The sequence below is a fragment of the Rhyacophila brunnea genome, unplaced genomic scaffold (assembly GCF_057557595.1).
Source record: "Rhyacophila brunnea isolate RB1 unplaced genomic scaffold, BYU_Rbru_1.0 scaffold_10, whole genome shotgun sequence".
NCBI classification, from domain to species: Eukaryota; Metazoa; Arthropoda; class Insecta; order Trichoptera; family Rhyacophilidae; genus Rhyacophila; species Rhyacophila brunnea.
The window spans coordinates 21,633,024-21,656,888 of record NW_028232752.1 but is presented as its reverse complement, the minus strand read 5'-3'; the positions used below and the strand labels follow the sequence as shown (position 1 = coordinate 21,656,888).

The following is a 23,865-nucleotide window of genomic DNA, read 5'->3' as shown; positions in this document are numbered from 1 at the left end:
GCGGACGGACTAGCGATGGAGACCGACTCGAATGAGTCGGAATTACTGTTGGACGATCCAGTAGGTGAACTGAGGGCATCAGTAATGTCACTGGATAACAAGGTATCTCAGATTTTTTCAATCTTGACCCAACAGGGTCTGCCTGCAGTGGTGCCTACTCCGCAGAGGCCGACGGTAAACATCGACTCTCCGGTACGTTTTATACGGCCACCCGCAAGGCCTGAAACAGCGGAAAAACCTAACAGGATTCCGTTGCCTGTATTTAGTGTCGTAGTTCAGGAGCCTGCTTTTCCGACGCCAGACAAAGCTCGGGTAGCGGAACTTACCAGACTCCAACTTTTCGACACAGATAATTGGGCGGGGGTTCGGTACGCTGAAACCCAAAAACAATATTTGGCGGCCCCGTCTTTCGTTGAGTTGGGACTCAACGATGAGTTACGCCCCTACGATCGTTCATTGCAAACGATATATCTAATGGAGCGTACGATTGCCGGCCGCCAAAATGCAATGCTCAAAAAGAGTGTATTCGGGACGCGTTACAGCGAGTGGTCGACTCTGTCAGCGACCACACCATCGGTATGGCTCTTTTTGAGACGGTCGTAAAGGAGTTCGGGGCCTCTTCAGCACTCAACAAGATGTCTGAGGACATCACCCGAATCCTTTGTGGAAAACGGGCAGAGTTGGTTCAGACGAGGCGCAAGAAAATCCTCTCCATTACAAAAGACACCTTCACGCGAGAGGCTCTTAACAAAATCCCACCTAGCGCCGAACATATCTTCAATAAAGATAAACTGGTGGTGTTCCTAGAAAGAGGTCGGGGTCGTGAGAAGGTCTTCGATCAGACCACTAAAGTGGTTGACCAGGGTAAGGAGAGTCAACCTAGCACTTCGTCAGGTGAACACAAGGACACCTTTCGGAGGCAGGGATACACGAGGAGGATACCAGATCAGGTTAGGGGTGGCTTGCCGAGATGCCCACGCCCATCCAACCGTGGTTTTCCCAGAGATTGGTGCGAGGGGCACTTACCCTAGACGCAGGTGACCGGGTCTCCCTCACCACGTTCAAAGGGGGACGCCTCCAGCATTTCCAGGAATCTGGCATGCCATGGGTGCACCACCACCATTATTAAAAATAATAACGGGAACCCGTATTCCGTTTATAAAGAAACCCCCTCTAATAATGCCTTCCGTACAATTCCAGAAGGATTTCCAAACGCGACAATCGCCGGAGATCACTTCACAAATCACGGAACTGAAGAAATCGGGAGTATTGGAATCGGCAAAACCATCTCCGAGCTTCCTCTCAACCCTGTTCCTAGTAAGGAAGCAAGACGGCAGTCAACGGCCCGTCTTCAACCTAAAACGCCTAAACGGTTTCCTACAACCAAGGCCGTTCAAACTGTTCCACCATTTCAAGGTCCCAACATTCCTGCAAAGGGAACTGGTTAGTAAAAATAGACCTAAGCCAAGCGTACCTACATGTACCTATAGCTATACAACATCGCTGATTTCTTCGGCTAGTTTACCAAGGAGAACTCCTTCAATTCACGTGCCTTCCGTTCGCACTGTTGGCAGCACCAAGACTGTTTGCCTCATTAACAAACTGGGTGGCCGAACACCTCCGGGGAAAAGGTATGAGAATCGTCGCTTACTTAGACGACTTTCTGATGGCAAACCAGTCCAGAGAGATTCTTCTGTCGCAACTGATTTACATATTAGATTTCATGCAGGCACTAGGCTTGATAATCAACAAGAAAAAATCTTGTCTGATTCCAAGCCAACAGCGGGAGTTCTTGGGTATCACGTGGGATACTCACAACAATCGGAAATATCTATCAACAGAGAAGTGCACATCACTTCGTCACCACCTGCAATTGCAGATCCAAAAAAGCAGTTGGTCGCTCAGACAGGCTCAACGCCTCCTCGGGCGACTCAACTTTGCAACCTTCGTCACTCCACAGCTGAGGATGCATTGCCGACGTCTACAACGTACGAGCACTCAATTATTAAGGAGCCACCCTCACAAAACAACATCGATTCCACCACAAGCTCGAGAGGACATCGTGTGGTGGATTCGAGCGGTGGGCTCCTCAGGAAAGATTCACAGGGCAACCTACAATCACTTCCTAACCAAAGACGCAGCTGATTCAGGCTGGGGTGCGCAGTTAGATGAGTACCACCTATCAGGTACATGGACAAAACGCCAATCCACGTGGCACTCCAACCGAAAACCGCTCAGGGGATCAGAATTACTCCTACAAACCGACAACAAAACAGTGGTGGCCTACATCAACAACGAAGGGGGCACAAAGTCCGCAACCCTACTAAGTCTTTGCCGACAGATCCTGGAAATCGCCAACCAGGCCAGTATATCATTGACTACACAATATCTTCCAAGAAAATACAACTGCGGTGCAGACCATCTCTCACGCAGCAAAATTATCCCAGAATGGCTCGTAGTTATGGTGGCTACAGCTCCCCTATTTCCTAGACGTAGACCTGTTCGCATCCAACACAGCCCATGTTGTCGCAACGTATGTCTCACGAAATCCGAACGATGCCCTTGGACTGTTCCACGATGCCTTCAGTCGACAGTAGGACTTCAAACTGGCCTGGATATTCCCGCCACCGAATCTAATTCCACAAGTATTGGCACACCTGAACATGGCAAGGGGAAAATATTTACTAGTGGCCCCATGGTGGAAGAAGTGTTTTTGGAGCGCAGACCTACAGCAGAGATCACTGGAATCCCCCTACCCGATCCCGCACTTGGAGTCATTTCTAGTGGATACGGTGACAAACCATCCACCTCCACAAGTCCGGGACCTATCACTCCAGTTATGGATAATTTTGGGTAGGCAGAGTTAGTTTCTAGCTGGTCGGTAGAGGACAGATCACTTCTCACTTCCGGCTGGCGACCATCCACTTTGAAGACTTATAGACCTGCATGGGACAAATGGAAGACATGGTGCATGGCCAACACGATAAGTTATAATACCCCCGAGCCGATTGAAGTGGCTAGATACCTGGGTCACTTATACAATAAGGAAGGTCTTTCATATAATACTATTCTTGTACATAAGTCAGCCATAGCTACCTTTTGCAAACCTATGATCAGTAAAGACATCAGCTGTAACATAGTAGTGCGTCATATGTTAAAAGCCATTTCCACCCGCAAGACTAGACCTACAAAACCACTGATTTGGGATTCAAGAATAATCGTGGACTACCTCAAGAAAACAACACCACTAGTATACAACCTATATGAAGTTTCACGCAGAACAGCTATATTATTATTACTCGCATCGGGACGACGGGTTCATGACCTTACCCTACTCAGTGTAGCGGATAATGGCCTAGTCGATAATGGCGACCATATAATTCTATGGGCAGTGTTTGGTTCCAAGACAGACACATCAAGGCACCGCCAATCCGGATGGAAATTAAGCGCTTCCAGTTGCCAAAATATCGATCCAGTATTTTGGCAACGAAAACTTATCTGCGTTTCCAATGAGAGAAGAGAAGAGGGTGGTAATATTCCGGCATTATTTATCTCGTCAAGAGGCCCTCCAAAACCTACGACTCGAGCAGTCATCGGAAATTGGGTGAAGTCAGTACTCGCTGATGCAGGGGTACATCAATCATCAGGCAGTACTCAATCAGCAGTCGCCTCTCTTAATTGGTTAGAGAATTACCACATAGATGACATCCTGCAGAGAGGTAATTGGCGCCAAGAAGCTACTTTTAAAACATTTTACCAGAGACCGATAGACACACAGACTTCTACAGCGGGGGAACAAAATATGTTGACCTCTCTGTTCAGCCCGGTGCACTGAGCCTAAAAGCAAGGAGATGTTATACCTAATTCTCATGTTAGGTTCATCCACCCTATCTTGCAGGATCTATCTTGCTTTACCAGGTGATAACAAACATATATCTCAAGGGACTTCAGAGACAATAGCGAATAATGAAAGGAGTTTTACCTTCCACTAAAACTTTTATTATTCTTGTTGACTCTGAAGTCCAGAGAACACCTACCTGGTTTCCTTGAGACATATCCAATTGAATAACCAAAGACAAAGGACGCTACGATAGAAGCGTCAGTCTTGCCAGCCTGCTAAACAACCAGAGAGATAAATAATCGAGAAGAAAAGGGGGTAAAAAGGCGCCAGCACAGAAGAACACAGGGCAAAAAATACGATCAACATCTCAAGGGACTTCAGAGTCAACAAGAATAATAAGAGTTTTAATGGTAGGTAAAACTTCTTTCAATATTGGTCTATTTAGCTAATTTAGTATCATGGATACATGGTCACAATATTCATACGTTGTCTATATAATAAATAGTATATTAGTCTATGGTGTCACCTGGTAACAATTTGACGACGTATTGAGGACTGCAGTGTTGCCTATAACTTTGGTCTGCGTACTATGTACGATATAAAACAGGTATAGTACGCCCAAACTACTATAATTTTGAATAGGTACCTATCGGAAAAAATATGTAAAAAGTACTAAAATTTCGATATTCTGTTCGATAAATTCGTGCAAAGTTCTATAATTTCACAATATAAGAAGATTTGGAGAACTTGGAGAACAATATTGCTCGAAAACCGTAAAAAAAATCCCTTGATCTTGAATTTCTTCGGTTAGCATTTTTGGTCGGAAGAGGTAGGTACCTAAAAAGGGTCTCGGAGTTTCTCAAATTCTCCGTTATTTTCTCAGAAACAAAAAACCTACTTATATACATGTTCAACAGAATGGTGACAACGCGTAGTTATTATATTTTTTCTTCAAGGGAATTTTGTAGGTTTTGTACTATAATTCCACGTAGAAAAGATGGCAACACTGGACTAATGGGAGGGTCCGTGGCAGTGTTGCCAACCGTACTATAATTATAGTATTTGTACTATAATTTTGGTCCGCGTACTATGTAAGATATAAAATAGGTATAATACGCCCAAAATACTATAATTTTGAAAATCGTACTATAATTTTATATAAAAGTACTATAATTCTGCATTTGCCATTTCGCAATCGAGTGGTCTTCAAAAATTTGGAAATCTGCGGCCCGCGGCGAAATATTTTTCCCAAAAAAAACAAGCCGACCGTGAAAATTTGGGAACCTGCGGCCCGCGACGAAATATTTTTCCTAAAAAAAACGAGCCGACCATGAAAATTTGGGAACCTGCGGCCCGCGGCGAAATATTTTTTTTCCTAATAAAAACGAGCCGACTATGAAAAATTGGGAAAATTTTCATTTTCAACAGATGACAACGCGTACTATATTTTATCTCCAAATACTATAATTTTGGAGGCTCTGTACTATAATTCCACTTTTAAAATATGGCAACACTGGTCCGTGGGAGCGTCGTTGCTGTCATCCTGTCAGATTGACTAATAATTTATACCCTATTAATTTGAAACACTTTGTAAGTACTGACAATTGTAAATGAATTTTGATTTGCCATGCTTATACCACTCATAGCTTATTAAGTCGTATCCTTTCAATCCTGCAACGTGCTTTTTTTCCATGATCAAGAATTCACCATGGCTGAACTTGCGGCTCTCTTGCAAGTGGAGATACCTGAAGGTAGAAACAATCTCACGGACAGTCATACAAATCTAGAAAGAGTGGCGGAGTACTGCGAAGCGAACTACTTTCAGTCTGAAAACAAGCGAATCGCGTTGGAAAGCACCAAGAATTATACAACGCAATCTTTGGCTAGTGTCGCTTACCAGATAAACACTCTCGCTTATAACTTTCTGCAGCTTTTGGACTCTCAGACCATTCAGCTGGCTGAAATGGAGAGCCAGATGAATCACATTGCTCAAACAGTTATGATTCACAAGGAGAAGGTTGCTCGAAGAGAGATCGGAGTTTTAACAGCCAATAAAGTCACCAATCGTCAATATAAAATTATTGCTCCAGTCAATCCTGAAAAGCCCATTAAATATGTACGCAAGAGTATAGATTATACATGTAAGTATGTATTCTGCATTATAATTAATATAATATTACTGTTAGCAGTGCGTCCATCATATTATAAAGCCTTGTTTTCATTGGTACAATTAGCGGTATCGTACTTTGACAAGTACGAACTATCCTTCTAACTTCACACCAGTGAAAATATAATTGGTAGAGTAGAGTACTATACGTCATGACCCCCAATCTATCCCTGAGGTTAAGAGCGGTGTTATGTTCTACACTGTAGTGTTTCCCAAACGGTATTCCGTGGAACTCCAGAACTCCGCGAGGTAAAATTAAAGGTATACCTTGTATTTTTAGAGATTTTTTGTATTCTTAAATAAATCCACTTGAATTATTGAATTGTCGGCACTCTTCATCATAATATGAAGTATCGTGATTCCTTTTTGTGGTAGCCAAGTAAGATGTGACTCTTCGCCAAATTGGATAAATAGCCATTTGGTACATGTCAGTTTACTGGAAGCCAGGCGGGAACCGCCCTAATTTTCATAGCCGATTTTGGCAAACTTCATGAATTCAAGAATGAAAACCTAACCTAACCTAACCTAACCTAACAAATAATCCAGTATATTGGCTATTTTCAAGATTTGTTTGCCGCTGGCTTCCCTTAAGGTGATACATCAAGTGAAACGGCAAATAATTTTCAACTATAGGCGCGATGAAATTTTGGACTCGCTCGCATTCTGAGAGAGAATGTCGAGCTGGAAACACTTCACTTTGTTTCGTGATGGCGACGGGCGTATTAATTCTTAAATCGTGTAAAGATGACTAAAAACGTTACCCATTTACTTTAAAAAGAAAAAATGACTGATAAGAATGAATATATTATTATTGTTACTAATAGAACAATAAACAGAACATAAAATGGATGTATGTTGGATTTATATGACAAATTATATTTCGTTTGGCATGCGTCATTTGCACCCGCGACCCGCAATCCGCGCATCGCCTAGCCACAATCTTTTTAGACCGTGCCTCAACTGAGGTACAACCTTAAACGGACAAGAACCAGCCATTTTACAACGTTTTTCTTAGCTCGTATTCTTATTTGACCGGTGGTTCTTTGTCTGGTACAAATCTTGCAATCGATTTTTAACTAACTTCCCGACTAGCTAGACATTTGAAACTTTTAGAATATATCAGAACACGATCCCAATGCATTATTTTAATACTTTTTGCCATCTTTAAGTAGAATTGAATTCATTTTCAGTTAATTCTGTTTTGTACGAAAAGTTATTTCGACACCATTATTGGTTGCTAGGGGTCTGGGGTCCTAGCAACTAAATTAATTATATTAATATATACGTGCGTTACTATGGAAATCAATGACATGTCAAGTACAAATTTTTTTGATCGTTTAAGCTACTCAAGTCAAGTCAAGTTTATATAGTTCAACAGAATTTAAAAATGTTGTATATTAAAAGTTCTTTTTACCTTGTAATTTTATTAGTCAGGAAACACTAGATTAGTTCATTATAAAATAAAATTCTATCTAAGTCTGTTTATCTTATTTTAACTGCTCGATCCGCCATGCCATTGCACCTGGGCACAATGGTACCTACCTAATGGAATTATTTTTGGGACTACAAGTTTAGAAATATTCTTCCAACAATTGGAACACTTCATCATTATACTTATAATCTCTAGATGTACCCAATATTTCCGGTTGTCTGACTCAAATCGTGTCTGTGGGCACAAGCACGAATGCATTTTTTTTGTGTTTCTCAGTTTGGATTATGTTGGTGTTGAACTATAATAATATTATTATGTTAGGCACTCAAGAATCAGCTAAACTTTAGTTAAGGCTGTCTTGTCTACTAATCACAAATTAAAATTGAAATCATGCGGTTTTGTTCAATCATGACTTTGTCTCCTAAAGAACTACAGACTAAGGAAAATATCATTATCTGTATTTCTTATTGAATATCGGTGTTCATTAACAAATATGTATAAATAGAATTAATATGTATCTATTAAAACATTAATATTTTATAACAAAAAAATCCACCTACATATATTTATAAAATTGTTTGGAAGAATTTACGTACCGTACCTACTCTGCATAGAAAAACATTGCAATCATTAGCAATTCATTATTTTAGATATAGTTTTTTGCATTTTATCTTCTAATTAAAAGAAGCTAACAGCGTCAGTAGATATAATTTATTCAATTTCATCATCAATCAAAAAAGAAGTAGAAAGTCAATCTAACATGTTAATGATTATTTTTATAATTTTTGATTTCCTGATGGGATTAAATATTTCTGAAAGTTAATGAAAGTCGATTTTGGAAGCAGATTTTTATTTATTACTATTTCTATTAATTTTTTTGATACTGTATCCCTACGCACAATTGTGGGGCGTGGTGAACTTCTCAGGTCCTTTTATATTATTTATTTCTTGTATTTTAATTTTGTTAGCTCTGGACGATATCGGTCACGGATCAGGACGTGGAGGTGGAACCCCTCGCCAGCGTCAGCGAATCTCATCTCAGGCGGCGGCAACACTACCCGCCCCCACCACTAAACCCCCTACTCCTCCGCAGACTGCCCGCGCTCCAACCCCTGCTGGAACTCTCTCCAAGGGCGGTATGCTTGTCGGCACTCTAGGTTTGTTGGATTACTTCATTGACCTATTTTCCTCAAGGGTACTTACTGTTCTGTATTGAATGTTGGTATTGAAGCTGATGATCTATGATGCTTATTGAAATAATATTTCCTTGCGTAATTTATGGCAAAGTGAAGGTATAAAGCAGTGATAATCAAATGCTGGTGTATGTCGTTCGGATCCAAATTATGCCATCGTGATGATGGAATAATGAGAAATCGGCAAGGTCATCTATAGTCAGGCCGCAGCACTTAATTGCGAGTTCCTCTGGTAGTGATAGTTGAATGCGGTAACCTGTTCACAGTAAATGAAGATTTTCAATTGTATATTTTATTCATATTATTAATGTATTACCAATCTTTTTAATATGAAGCAGTCATCGTTTTTAATTAGCACTACGATCAACCGCAGTTTCATGCCGCTGCCTGACTATAATAGACGGCCTCGGATATTAGTTAATTTGTAGAATTAAACATAGGATGTATCAATAAATAATTTAGTATGTAGTTGTTATCTCTCCACCGTGTTTTTTTTTTTTTTAAATTGCCTGCCAAATGAGAGGATATGATTCAAACCACAGTTGATAAAAATAATAATTTATTCCAATGTTAAAAAAATACAAATTCGAAACGTGATATTTCACTGCCAGAATAAAAATTAATATAACAGGATATCTGGTCTTCCAGCATGTCCAATCAGTAGTATAGTTCAAATTTGTGCCCGGAGTTGTGTACCTACTGGATGCTTGCTTTTCACTCGTGTTTCTTTTTTTTTTTTTTGATTTCTATATCTTCTTCCACCCAGATTGGCTGCATTTGATGAAGAAATAAATACAGTATAACCCCTATTTTACGTTTTTTAAGGGACTGGAAAAAAAAACCGAATTGGAGGGAAAATGTAAAACGGGGGTATTGAAAAAAAGAACATTTAAATTTTATGTTTCTAAAAAAATAACATTTTATTAAAAAACAACATTCAATTAAAATTTTTATTGAAAAAGTCATTTATATTAGTTTGTTGCATTTTTGTTTTTTTTGTTATGTAATTCTCTTTCAAGACTTTATAAACATTTAAAAGTGTCATCTTGAATATCAGCAAAGCTTGTAAAGTAGCTTTTTAAACCCTCGGTGAACCTTATTGCTTCTTCTTTTGTTAGATTATCAACCTCTTTTTCATCAGACAGTTCTTCAGAAGCGCGCGTAACTCACATATTTTGAATATTTCCGACGTAAATCGCGGGAAAGAAAAACGTAAGTGCGGGTATTAAATGTACTGAAATACATCGGGACTGAAAAAATTACATGCAATTGCCGGGAAAACGTGAATTCCGGCCACGTAAAAACGAGGTTATACTGTATTGTGAAATTTCAGCATGATTGGATGAAGAAAAATGGTGTCCCTGGGACTGTAAACATTTATTTATATAATCATTAACATGCATCAAAAATCGTCAACAGGGCATTTAGCGGTACCATGGCATTAATTTTTTTGATTTTTTTTGAATGTGAAAAAAGTTGGGTATATTGCAGTGCAGCGAAGTCCCCATATTACCTCACCCACAGCACCACATCAGCCTATGTCTACTATATATATATATATTTATCATTAGTAACAACTCTCTTGAGTCTTGATATCAGATTATTGATCAACTCTGCCATGTCATTTTAGTAAATGTTTTTGAGTATGGTCAAATAGTAGTAACTGCCGGTGACACTCTCTAGTTGCTTTGACTGAGCATTTTTAAATCTCATGTGGCGCAGTCCAGTCATCTCAATTTCGGCCGTCCAGGTATTCTCACGCCCTCGGGAGCTACGTACATAGCCTGCCTTGTTGTTATATCCTCCAACACTCTATGCACGTGGCCGACCCAGCGCAATCTCTGCATTTTCATGTGCCGCGTGATCTTTTCGCCCCTATAAAGTATGTACAGCTCCTCATTATACCTTGACCTCCAAATGCCACTTCCTTGAACAGCCCCAAAAATTCTTCTCAAAACTCTCCTCTCAAAGAAATCCATATTCCTCTCATCCTGTTTGCTGATTGCCCAGCATTCTGATCCATACGTTAATTCTGGGCGCAGGAGAGTTTTATATAAGGTTGTTTTGGTTTTCCTTGAGGGTGCCATGTTCTTTAGAAGCCTTTGGAGACCAAAATAGCAGATGTTGGCAAGGGTGATTCGCAGTGGTGGCTCGTGGATAAGATATCTGGGGGTGCTGCGGTTGATTAAAAATAAAAAAAAAGTTTATTTGGATTATATTTTACTATTAAAATCAAAATTAAATATAAATTATTAATTATATTAATAAGTAATTAAAATAAAGAGCTTTGCATAAATTGCTTGCAGAAATAAATTTTAACAGCTATATTTCTTTCCTCCGCTGTCGCGTGCTCGCCCCGCTCGCCCCGCTCCCCGCACCCCTCCTTCACCCATTCGAGCATATTCATTTGAAAACGGTACTGCAGTACCTCGGTGTATAATAATTATTGGATGTATTGGTGCGCAGGCGAGCTTAATTCACGCTTAAATAATATTGATATTTTCATATAATATACATAAATTTATGTATATTATAATATTACATTTTTCTCAATTTGCTTGGGGGTGCTGCAGTTCCGCAGTGTATATGGACGAGCCGCCACTGGTGATTCGGCGTTTTATTTTGTCTATTGTGTTATTAGTGTTTGTGATTAGGGGTCCTAGATAAACAAATGAATCCACAGTTTCAAAAGCATCGCCGCCAATGATAAAGGTGTTGTTATCTTCTGTTACACTGTGGAGAACTGGCATGTATTTTGTTTTACTTTCGTTTATCCAGAGTCCCATGTTTGCTGCGGTTGACTTTATGGAGATATAACCGTATGGGCTTATGGGGACCGGGCAATGACTTAAATATCATCAGCATATGCCAATAGTTGAATTGATTTATGGAATATTATGCCTCTGGCTTCCAAGTCTTGATGCTGCGTAAAAAGTATTAGTGAAAATTTCCCTAGTGAATTCAACTGTTGATTAGATTTGGCGTCTACGAGGGTGAATAATAATTATCATATTTAATCTAAAATCATTGCATTGTCTTGCCATGGATATTTATTTACTTTTGTATACATATTATGCTGTGGACATCCTGCAGTTTTATTCGAACCTGCCGCGAGTGTGTTGTATTGAAATTAAAATGGTTGTATCCGCGATGAATGATATTTCTACTGAACCCATGTTCAAATCCGCAAAATGGTGACGCGGGTCATGATGCTTGTCGCAATATATCTGTGTTTTATCTGTGACCTCTGTAAGGCACGAGCGAGATCATTAAATTCGTGTACGTCTTATCATTAAATAGTATATAGAAATCGTATTAATTGCATAAAAAATACTTAGGATTCCATACCGTTAGTTTCATAAAGGCTTCGTTTAGATTTCAGAGCTTAGGTAATTTTTTGTTCAGTAATTTTGATTTTATAATGTCAAATGTCAATACTGAAATTACTCTATTCTCTAGTGCTCATGTGCATTCTAAAAAAACCTAAATAATTTTAATAGAACCATCGACCGTGGGAGGGTACTTTTAGGAATTTGAATTGAAATCCATTAGAACCTAAATAATTTGTTATAATACACATGTGCGAGGGAAGTTGCACAACTAATTTTCCCTGTTTCGTGAACAATGAGATTGATTACTGCGCCGTTGAGTAACTGTGTACTCTCTAATCTCAGCGCGGTAGATTGAACTAGCCAGGTACGCTGAATAAAGCTGCTGGTTCAAAGTAAACAAGCTCTGGTGATAAATTGGTCTTAAGATATATCTTTCAACTTGCCGAACCAAAATGTACAGACCTACTTTTAGGTTCTATGTACAGGTTTCAGTCAACACAATTATTATGAACTTTTTATATATTGTATAACAATTATTATATTGTTTTCAGGAAAAAGTGGTTCACGGGAATATCGTACTCCGCCGGCTGTGGCCCCGCCCCAAGTGCCGTCACACTATGCGCCTAACTTCCCGCTGGGTCATCCGCATCACACTTCCACTAACTCCGGTGGTCGGCGAGGTCCTGGCTACTCCACGCTGCCCATTGCTCATCCCCAGGTCAGAGCGAATCAAAATCTATAAATGTATCAGTGGTAAAGATTTAATAGGAAATGTTCATTTGACATTTGCCTTGACTTGTTTAACCAAAGTGCAAGCTAACTGTACTTGTATCTATATAGTTTCAATGGTGACAAATGTTTTTCTATGGGATTGTTGGTTTGTAATTCTTGTTTTTTGGTGCGTAAATAACAAACTATCTACAATTTTTTTGTGAATTAAAAACTCTTGCGCAAACGTTTCAAATAAAGAGTAAGAGAGAGAGACAAATTGAGCATAACACGCTCACGCGATAGATATGTGGACTTAATTTCATATTTCAAAGCGACCGTTGACTTGATTTCGGGTTCATGTCACGTGTATTAATTTATTTAGAACATATACAATTTTATAATTCCTGTGTGCTTTTAAACTTTTATAGATTTCACATGTTATATTATGTAGCACATCAATAATAGTATTGTAAATCAAGGGGAAATGGTGTAAGTCCATCACACCTTCCTCATGCCCAGTTCTCTGATTTGCGGAGTCGCCTTTGAGCAGAATTGACCTCAAGTTTATATTGAGGCTACGATTTGGTCACGGAAAGAAGCGATATGCAGCTCTTTTTTGGTGCTAATAAAATTGTATTATTTTTAAAGGTTGGGACAGTGCATCCTACGCAACATTCTATTTCTTCATCATATAATCAACAGGATCTACATTCCAGTATGCCACGTAAGAATTTTTATATTCTATGTATTTCGTTTCCAATTTTCACATCTTAAACATGTTTGTGAAAAGCTTGTTTTAATTTGTCATACCATAGAATAATTTTGAATTTTTAGGGTTTAAAATTGTGTCAGAATTGGTTGCTTTGCATCCATGATAGCCGAGATGTAACGTGTCAGTTTATAAAGTTGTGGGTCTCAGGTTCAAATCCTGGGTTTGGCATTCAGATGTGTGTCTGGTTGAGAAAGTGGCTATCGTCTATTTCGTGTAAAACAAAAATCAGCTAAGGCTGGGCAAACAAGATCTTTTTTGGATTGCAGACTCATTAAAATAAAAATGGTTGGTTTATTGAACTTTTGTTAATTGACTATTGTTTCAACTGTAATTACAGCCCCTCCTTCTCCGTTGATTGGTTCGGATGGCCAGGATCACGGACAGCATCCGTTGCACTCTGGACATGGAACTGTAAGTATAGATCATTAGATTGCTCACTGTTTAATTAAAATCATTTGAATAATAGAAAAATTAGTCATTGAATTACATAATTACATGATTTTCATACAGTCTGCTAAATTACCATATTGCATCAATTATAAGATAACATATCACGTTTTATCTATTAACGGCCCACATGCTCAGCTTAGGTAAAAATGGAGCTTTTATGATATTTTCAGAGCATAACCCTGGACATTCCTTAAACGTTGTAGATAATCTATTTATATAATTTTGAAACCTTATTGTCCTCCATATTTATTTTAAATATTTAAATACGTGTATTAATTAAGGCTCTAAGTACCAAAAAGTAGTATTGCCTGTAGTTACAAAATACCGAGTCATTGCAGTAAAATTTCATGAAGCAGACCTTTTGAAAAATGTGGTTTTACAGTGTGAAGCAATCACGGCAGCTTCTATAATTTTAGGTATTAAGAACTCGCAAGTGTCAACACACCATCGTCAGCCATTTTATATTGAATGAGGTTTATACCACTGTAGTGCTATTTACACCATTATAAATAAAACAGGCCAACGGACGTACAACGTCGACAGGTTTAAATATTTTGCTGTATTTTTTTGACTTGTGTGAGCCACTTAAACCATAGCTGAAGTTATTGGCGTTAGTATGTAGAACACTTTTCTATAAAAATGTCAGTTTTTTTGTTTTTGGTACTTAGCGCCTTAATTAATACACGTATTCATTTGATGACTGCATAAAGTATTTTTATTACATAAAATAGTGTTATTTTAAACCTCTCGCTCTAATGTTTTAGAATATAGTCATATTTCAGTAGGTCCATGTGAAGTGGTGTTAAGATTTTTTAGGTTTATTAATTTTTAAACGCATTTACTAAACCATTAGTAAAATTAATGTTATATTATTATAATATATTATTATAATTAACATTATATTGTGACATATTTACGATAAAATATTATATTTTATAATCTTTGATCCCAAATTTGACAAGAATTAGACATTTTATTATTCAAAAATGGGCACGATCAACACATTTGAAGATAATTCTAAAGATACTGATTACAAGCTATGTCTTTGACCATTCAAATGTGATAAACATCCTATGAATAATGTTTGCTTTATAATAATTATTGACCTAAGAATAAGGTAGTATTTTTTTGAAATACGCCATTTCCATTGGCATTTCCCAGTGGCTAAGCTACAATATACGGCCGTAGCTATTAATTGACATATGATAAACGAAGTAGGGTTTAATATCATGTTAACGCATGTGTTTGAACATGTACCTAACCGAATTTTTTTTTTTTTTTTTTTTTAAAAACGGTACACGAACAGAATCTGAAAAATGTTTAGACTCTGACGGAGATTTGCCGACGAAAATACATGAGTAATATACTGCTTCTTCTTGTCATGAGTTTTATCTTCGTAATAAGTTTTTATGATGATTTAGTTTTTATTAATATTTAAAATTAGCAGTGCGTCTTATAATCGATGCAATACAGTAATTTTGTATCATTGGCATGTTATATTTAAAAAGACTGCAATATGTAATTATTATGAATTGAATAACGTTTTCATTTTGTTTGTAGCGGTTGTCAGCAACGAGTGGTCGCGGAGGCTCAGTGTCACCGCCTCTGCCGCCTCCCCCTCCTCCGGATGAAGATGAGCACGCCGCTTTCGGCCGTCCCCGCCAGGCACATCTGCTTCAGGTGCCAATATAATTAAACCTTATTATCTGTCCATGTGTATTTCATTTAATTTTATTAACTGTGGACTTATTTATCTAATTTGTGCAGGGAAGTCAAGGCGTGATGATTTCACATTCCCAACACTATCAGCCGGGTCAAGGTTCAGTGGCCGGTATGATGCCAACTATTGTCCCTGATGAAGAGGATCTCCCTGGATGGGTTCCAAAGAACTACATTGAGAAAGGTTACTTATCTTCATTGATCATTTTATTATTTATTCAACATTTTTGGTTTACGTATTACATAAAATTGTGCCAGAAATTGTGGCTAAGTAGGGTAGGATCGACTGTACAACGACAACGTACAGCTCGTCATTGTATCTTCGTCTCCACCCCAACCGTGTGTCATTTATGGGTCCGAAGATACCATGCAGCATGCTCCACTCAAATGAGCCTAATACTTTTTCCTAGCTTTTTTAGTCATGCACCAGGTCTCCGAGCCATACATGATAACTGGTCTTATTAGTGTTTTGTACAAGATGCATTTCAAGTGTCAGTTCAATGCCTTGGAACGTAGCATCTTCATTAGACCGAAGCAGACTTTCACTGTTAATTTTTTATTATTTACTATTGAAATTCGATTTGCGCTAAAATGGTGCACTCTAAATATGCATACCAACCAGCTCATCTATTCTATATACAAGACTGCTATCGTCTGCTATCGGCGGTTATCGAGGGTAGTTTATCATGTATTGAGGTATTATAATTGTTACAATAAGTTAGCTGTCTAAACTGTCAAAGCTGTCTATCTCGCTCTAAAAGTTTGCACAGCCAACAGAAGTGCTGTTGAAACATAACACTTATTGTAACAATTACAACTAACTTATTATAAAAATTATAATACTTCAATACAAAAATATGAAAAACTACCTCCGATAGTCGCCGATAGCAGTCTTGTGTATAGAATAGATGCGCAGGTCTCTACAAAGTTAAACCTAGGTGTAATATATATTCGACTTCTGTGTACATTTAACAATAATTTATAGATTTGAATTATGAGTAAATCTAAAATTGTGTTGAAACGCTTGTGGGTGAAAGTAGAGTAAGGTTTCCTATAAATCAATATACCTAGTCCTTTTTTGAGCACCCCTTTTCATATATTTAGACTCTGGTAGAGTGGATTTTCCTCAAAGTCTATACTTTTTTTTCAATTAATTTATTTTTGTCATGTGAAATCTGTTGATTTGTTTGATTTCAGTGGTGGCGATTTACGACTATTACGCAGATAAAGAGGATGAGCTGTCATTCCAGGAGAGCGCCGTGGTGTATGTGCTGAAGAAGAATGATGACGGGTGGTGGGAGGGAGTCATGGACGGAATCACTGGACTCTTCCCCGGCAATTATGTCGAACCTTGTGTTTGAATTGAATGAACAGACTATCAACTACTTACAATACTGTATTGAGAGATGTTTATATTATTGACTACAGGTAGTTCGAGGTAGATAATAATCCATATTATTATGTTGCTAGATTCTTCCTCTCAAACTCACGTTTCGGTCAAAGTTTAGTTTAAATTTTAAAAGTAGGAGTTAATAATTAATGAGAGGCAATTCACAAATTGTTGTACAACCAACATATTGTCATGACTGGGATTTTGTAACACTGAATACACCATATTTTAAACATTTTTTTTTTATTATCAATTGTATTTCTTGAGTTGATTAAATTTTCAATAATTCTCCACATTTTTCTTGTATCCCAAAATCTGTTTTGTCTTGCGACTTTAAAAGTTCAAAACATCATTAAAATAGATGTTTAAAACAATCAATAGTAAGTATGCCAAAAGCACTGAATGTATCTAGTGTAAATGATAGAAGCGGGGGTCAGGAGTATAGATATGTACGTGAAAGTGCAGGGGGAATTTATAGTTCTGCAGATTGCTGTTGAGAAATCCGCAGCCATGATATAATGGTAGGTAACTCTATACCTACTAGTGTTGGATTGGTTATAAGATTTTCTTTCATACAAAAGTCTTGGTTCCTTCATTTTCGCTCATTGTGTAATTAAATATAATCGGGAATACAGTTAACTCCTGATTAACCGGTTTGTGGATTATCCGTGCACGATACGGTGTATACAACGATATACTTAATAGCTCTTAGGAAAATTCGGAATGATGTTAGAAAATCATTAAAAGATTCCAGCAAACACCACCAATTTCTTAATAAATAATGGGTATTAAACATGTTAAAATAATTGTCTGCTTTAGAAATGTATAATTTGTCGTTGAAACTAGAAAATTGTGTAACTCCAAAAATGCTTTTTTACAGGAGAGACAAAAAACATTATGGTTTTGTATACAAATAATAAATATGGTAATGGTGTTAAATCATTCATGATTTAACAATGTTACAATTGTTTTGGAATTACATCATTTGCAAGACGGGTAGATATTAACAACGGCCACTAGATGGCATTCAAAGTCAATTTTCAATTAAAACGGAGTTACACATTTTAGTTTCAACCACGATATGTAGTAGAAAAAACCATAGTTCGGATTATCCGTGTTTTTCGTTTATCCGTGCCGCCGCTCCTCACAATTAGCCCGGATCGGGAGTCTACTGTATGTTGAATTTTCCATATTATGAGAGAATTTAAAGATTACCTCATCCAATTTCAATTGCCTCTCTCATAATGTAATAATTCATTATCACTATCTAGATGTAAATTGTATAAATCTGTAAGTATTGGGCCTATCACATGTGTGACAGCCGGTTGGCAGTATTCATATTGCCAAGTTTTCGAGAGCCTAATGACATCTGATTTTTCAGATGCAATATTTGCCTTGTATTTGAAATTATGATATAATAATATGTTATTTATTAGAATTACATGTATGCTATTAATTTATTTATGTTAAGGTATGTATATTATGACGATGGCCGAGCAGTTCCGCGTGGGTTCTGGATTTGAGTCCCGAATCTGGGACACTCGCATAATGTTTTTCAATGTGTATTTGGACCAGAGTATGGCCCTAATAGGTAGAGCAAGTGGCTAACATCCATTACTCGTAAAAAAAACAAATATCTGTTAATAGAACCTCCATTTTGTGAAAGTTCCATGTTATGATGTTACAATCGGACATGGTTTTAAAAATAAACAATGTGTATTATTATATAGAGGCATTAATTTTTAGTTTTATTTTTCTCTTTATTAAATAATATTTAAAATAATATTCTTTCCGGGGTATAATATGATAATAATTACAATATAATTGCATTAGCAGTAATATTTAAGCATTGTTTTTTTTATTAATCTTTTATTTTTAAAAAATCACAAAAATTTGAGTATGTATTTCAAAATTTAATTTGTTCATAACAACAGTATTTCAAAAACAAAAACAATATGATAGAATGTAGCAAATGTCATGACAGTAACAACATGTAACTGGGGTTTTTTTCTACTAGAAGTTAATTGGTAGACTGAGATATGATCAAGTGTTACATTTGTAATTATCTTTTACCAAAAAGATTGCATCAATTTTTATGTAATTATGTATAATGAATGATTGTTATGGTTATATTTTGATACTGTCAGGGTATTTGTTTGTAGCCAGGTACTATGATGTTTTACTTTTAAATAATCGGTTTCCTGTTGAAGCTGTTATAATTATCATTTTTGGTGGAAAGGAGTATCAGAAAAAGTATATTGCATTTCAATTTCACTGAAAAAATTGCTTTTATTGCTGGTTCACAGAATAATAATTAGTTTTAGTGAAAAATGTGTATTTACAGACTATAAATTATACCTTAATATTAATCAAATATACAGTGCAAGTTAAATCATTATTATGCTTGCATTTTTTTGTAATAAAATAACATTTGTATGTATGTATTTAAAACATGGAATAAAGTTGTATTATTTTCAATTTGTCATATTTTTTTTCAAAACAGTACTTTGAGTATAATAAATATCTGGATTTGAAATCAATAACTGTGACGTGATAGTTTTCTTAACAAAAATTATATACATATACATACATAATTCATAGAATATAGTGCATTTTCTATTCCTTTATTAAAATGGTCCTCTTTAACTTATGTTTCGTCTCTCGGAGGCTCGTCTATGTATTATGTTTACTGCAAGAAAAGCATCTAGTTGACCGTTGCGTTCACCAACACCGAAAACGTGTCACAAATTCATCACAATACAGCTTTAAATATTTATAGTTTAAACCCGCTTACCGAACCAAAGATTTAAACGAGTATTAATTTTTACAAATATGTAATGATGTATATAAAGCTTAACAAAATTTTCCTAAAAGGCAATGCATAGATGATTATTTGTATAAACTAATGAATAGTAAACATAATATTATTTAGTGTAGGATAACAGGAAACAGTAATTTCTTAAAATATTTAAGTAAACTCAACACTTTTATTACATATCATAATAATGGCTCAAAATTCGTCTTGAGCAAATCAAATAACAAGGAATGGAGACAGGTATTAGATTTTTATTAACTCTATTTAATCATACTCAAAATAGCCAAATATTATGACAGATTTTCTAATGATTTACAAAACACATCTGTGCCAGATTTCAGTCATTTTCAGATAAAGGTATTTAGAATAATATTTTTCGATTTAAAACATGCAATCAAAAGATTTCAACAAAATTCATTGCACATTTTCATTTATCATGAAAGGAGCTTAATATAAAATTTCAGTTAATTTTTAACACTACACAATTCATTACAGACTGCCCCAGATAGATATTTAGAATTTTATAGAGATTCGAAATTATTTAAAACTTCGTAAAAGTCATCACTGGTCATTGATTTTACCGCCACGTTTCGTAAACTTCCGCCGAATTCACACCCGTAAAAAATAATATTAGCAACCGAAATGTTGTTTTGCGCTAAGAAAAATGTCGCCGCATAGTTATGAGCTCATGTGGAATTGAAAAAAAAATACCGAAGAGTGTCAATTATCTCTGTCGTGGCACGAAAGATTGTCATCGTATGATATCGCTGAGTAAAATCATGTTTCAATAATTTTAAATTGATCATTTTCTATCACAATTCATGGTTGTCTTATTATTTATAGCCTACTGCTTTCTGAATCCTTACTTTTTACATTTGTTTTTATTTATGAAGACACAGAGTAAATACAACATTCATGTAAACGTGATAAATGAATAAGGAGAAAAGCTTTTTTTATTAAAAGTAGGAATAGTGTAAATATTTATACTAAATACTTTCCTTTATTTCAATATTATTTTACAAGTCAATCGTATTATATTATGAGGCAGTATGTAATATAAGTATTACCTACGTTTTTATCAAAAATTCATGTTATTCTAACGTAACGCAAATGATATGTTAATATATATTATGAGTTAGATGAGACAGAACTGAAGTAGAGAGGCGTGCCATGCCTAAGGAGCAGGTTTGGAAGTGGTCCAGTGGTCCAAGTCCGAGGAAATTGATTCCGTACTTTAAACGCTATAGTAAGCCTTATGTCTAAATATTGCCCCGGGCATGTTCAAGTATCCGTTTCAAGTTCTGCTGTTAAACACTGAATTGATATTCAAATTCACAATCTATTTGTTATGGTAACAATTTGTTTATTTTCTTTTGTTCTTTTTTAAAATATAGAATGAACTCCCAATTTGAGCCATTCAAAATTACAGATAAACAGATATGACGACCGAGTAAAAAGTCATAATTACATATTTAAAAGATACATGAATGGCTGTCTTTAATATATAGTGTCGGGTAAAAATATTGACCCGTGTTGCTTTGATATAAAGCTATTACGATGATTGTATACATATAAGGAGCAGGTAACATGAAACAAATCAGGAGTTCGATTCATATTATGTATTTCACACAATTAATTTTGTATCAGTGTTAATAAATGTCGATCCAATCAATTCTTTATATAGGTATACATTATCAGTAAGATAGTGGTTTTTGTCCTACATAGGCACAAAAATGAGTAAAATCCTCTGAAAATTACATTTTTCTTACAATGAACTGTGGTAAATTGTAGTTTATTTTACGCATGGGTAAGCTTTTAATAAAAAAATAATGAAGATATAAAATATGGTAGGTACATCATATTTCTTTCAATGCTATTTTTCAGTTGCAAGACAGCTGTCAAATTTTGAATTTAGTATTCATATTATTAAAAGTAATTTCTTTTCTTTGTTTCAGCTTACAAATGATGAATAATAAATTGTAAATGATTTTATTTGTAACAGTTTATGTTTTTTCATTAAGACATAAATTCCACCCTCCATAGCCTGCAGAGCAATTTATTAATGATTGTGTATTACATGAATAATGATACAACACAATACAGTTAATATCTTCGGGTCGGTTAATCTATTAATATTACACACTTCAAATATTGAATTAGAGATGGCGGTGCCTATGTGGTGTGTAATATTATTATATATAAAACCCAACGCACACTCGGCTCGTTGAAAGTTTCAGATGCCAAGCGATTAATATTACAAGTGACTTCTCGTGATGTGGGTTACGTTTGCGCATAAGTACTATAATCAATTCATGACGGCTATAGTTATGCATTAGTTAAAACATAACAAATCTAATTAATTAACATAATAATAATATGTACTTATTTCATGGTGTTACAAACATTCTTTATAATAACCATACACATACATAGTTATTTATGGACAGATTACAGTTACATGTTAGTTGAAAACAAACATTCCAGAAGGAATTTTTAATGAATTGAAGGATCCCATTTAATTTCAGTTTTCATTAATCTTTAAATCTTTCATTTAATTTAAATTACTTGTATTTTGTCTTATCTGCTACCTTCAAAAAAATCTTTGGTCCAAGGCTTTAAAAAGCAATAAAGGCGATGTGATTCAAAGTAGTGCTAATAGATAAATATATTTACACGATCGTTTATTATTACAGTAGTTAAATAACTTCATTTTTGTTAACAGTAAGTTTTGAACAGAGCTAGCAAAAAAAATGTCTTACAGCAGATGAATGCTTATGATTAAAATATTACGTGTTTATAACATTCCGATTTTCATTATTTGTGAAATTTTTATAAAAATTATAGATATTTATTTCTCTTTCGTACGAAATGATTTTTCTTTGACGATACTTAAATATGTATCCGCTAGTCTCTCTCTTACATAAAAATTGACAGAATTAATGTTATCTTTCCAAAGTCTTCGCTTACATCCCTTTCCATAAATATTATATATTTATCAGATATGAATTTGGTTTTAAACTACAACAAAATATAAGTTTTCAGTAAAAATTATTCAAAAATTCAGCATTAGTTTTCGGATAGCATTTTTCATCCAAATACAATTGTCATAGAAATATTCAAAATTTATAAACCGATTAGTCTTGAAATTTAAATTTGACTAACCGGCATTCAAATAACGATCTAGTAAAGTATATGAAAATTATTTAAATTGTTATTGATAGTATTTCAAAATATATTATTACGCCTAATCCAACAATCAACACCTCTGACAAAATTTTTCTTTGTATATAAATTTCAAAACGGAACTTATAACTTCACGTTATAATGTAAATAGAAAATTGGTTAATTCTAATCACCTTTATAATACAAGATTTTGTAAAACTGGCTTTTCGTGTTATTTGTTGATGTTATTTTATAATTATTAATATAATAATAAATTGAAAATATTTCTCGAACTAGACGGCAACACATGGGAAAAACAGTGCAAATGCACTCAAACTCAAGTGGAAAACTTGAACTTACATGGTAAAGCGCTCTACCCCCAAATTGTATAACATATTTCATTTTGTAGAGATCTTATTTAAAAATATCTCATTGCATGACTTACAATTAATTAGTTTGCTTGCATGTTGAATTTCAGCTATTCCAGAGGCATTAAGGGCACGCAAAACCTTGACTCAATAATTTAATTTGGCTTACTGATTCCATTAAGATTGTTAGAATATTGGACTTGGAATACATATTGTCCAAAATTTGTTAAACCGTTCTGATAAAATGTCAAAAAAGAACTACTTACTCTTTGTTCTGAAATATGACAATATTTACTAGAATGTCAATAGGATTGATTGCCAAAATTTTATATCACTGAAATGATAACTAACGGTTTACTATGTCACTATTTGATTGCGATCCATATTATGTACATTATACTTGCGTATTTTTCTACGTTAAAAAATTTTGTCATCCAAAAATAACGCAAGCGGTGCTTAGCAATTACTTCTATACTTTAGTTAAGCAAACCGTGATAAAATGCTATTATGTCA

General features: G+C 35.6%; 1 protein-coding gene across 2 annotated transcripts; it reads left to right on the top strand.

Annotated features, from left to right (window-relative positions):
• Positions 1-4,829: 4,829 nt before the first annotated feature.
• Positions 4,830-18,097, top strand: Abi (tyrosine kinase Abl). Of its 2 annotated transcripts, XM_085952382.1 has the most exons (10): positions 4,830-4,873; positions 5,369-5,431; positions 5,542-5,982; positions 8,409-8,597; positions 12,517-12,683; positions 13,325-13,400; positions 13,786-13,859; positions 15,459-15,578; positions 15,666-15,801; positions 16,815-17,894. In XM_085952382.1, exons 3-10 carry the CDS (start codon positions 5,550-5,552, stop codon positions 16,976-16,978), a joined length of 1,359 nt encoding a protein of 452 aa, XP_085808508.1. In that variant the 5' UTR covers positions 4,830-4,873; positions 5,369-5,431; positions 5,542-5,549; the 3' UTR covers positions 16,979-17,894. The 2 variants fall into 2 exon arrangements, with proteins under 2 accessions (XP_085808508.1, XP_085808500.1); XM_085952374.1 differs by lacking the exon at positions 4,830-4,873 and having other exon boundaries at positions 5,357-5,431; positions 16,815-18,097.
• Positions 18,098-23,865: the final 5,768 nt, after the last annotated feature.

Bases quoted from the DNA above. Each gene is read 5' to 3' on its own strand.
- Abi (XM_085952374.1), top strand. From the start codon at position 5,550: ATGGCTGAACTTGCGGCTCTCTTGCAAGTGGAGATACCTGAAGGTAGA. The intron at 12,684-13,324 runs GTCAGAGCGAAT...TTATTTTTAAAG, and splicing joins TGCCCATTGCTCATCCCCAG to GTTGGGACAGTGCATCCTAC. The intron at 15,579-15,665 runs GTGCCAATATAA...TAATTTGTGCAG, and splicing joins GCCAGGCACATCTGCTTCAG to GGAAGTCAAGGCGTGATGAT.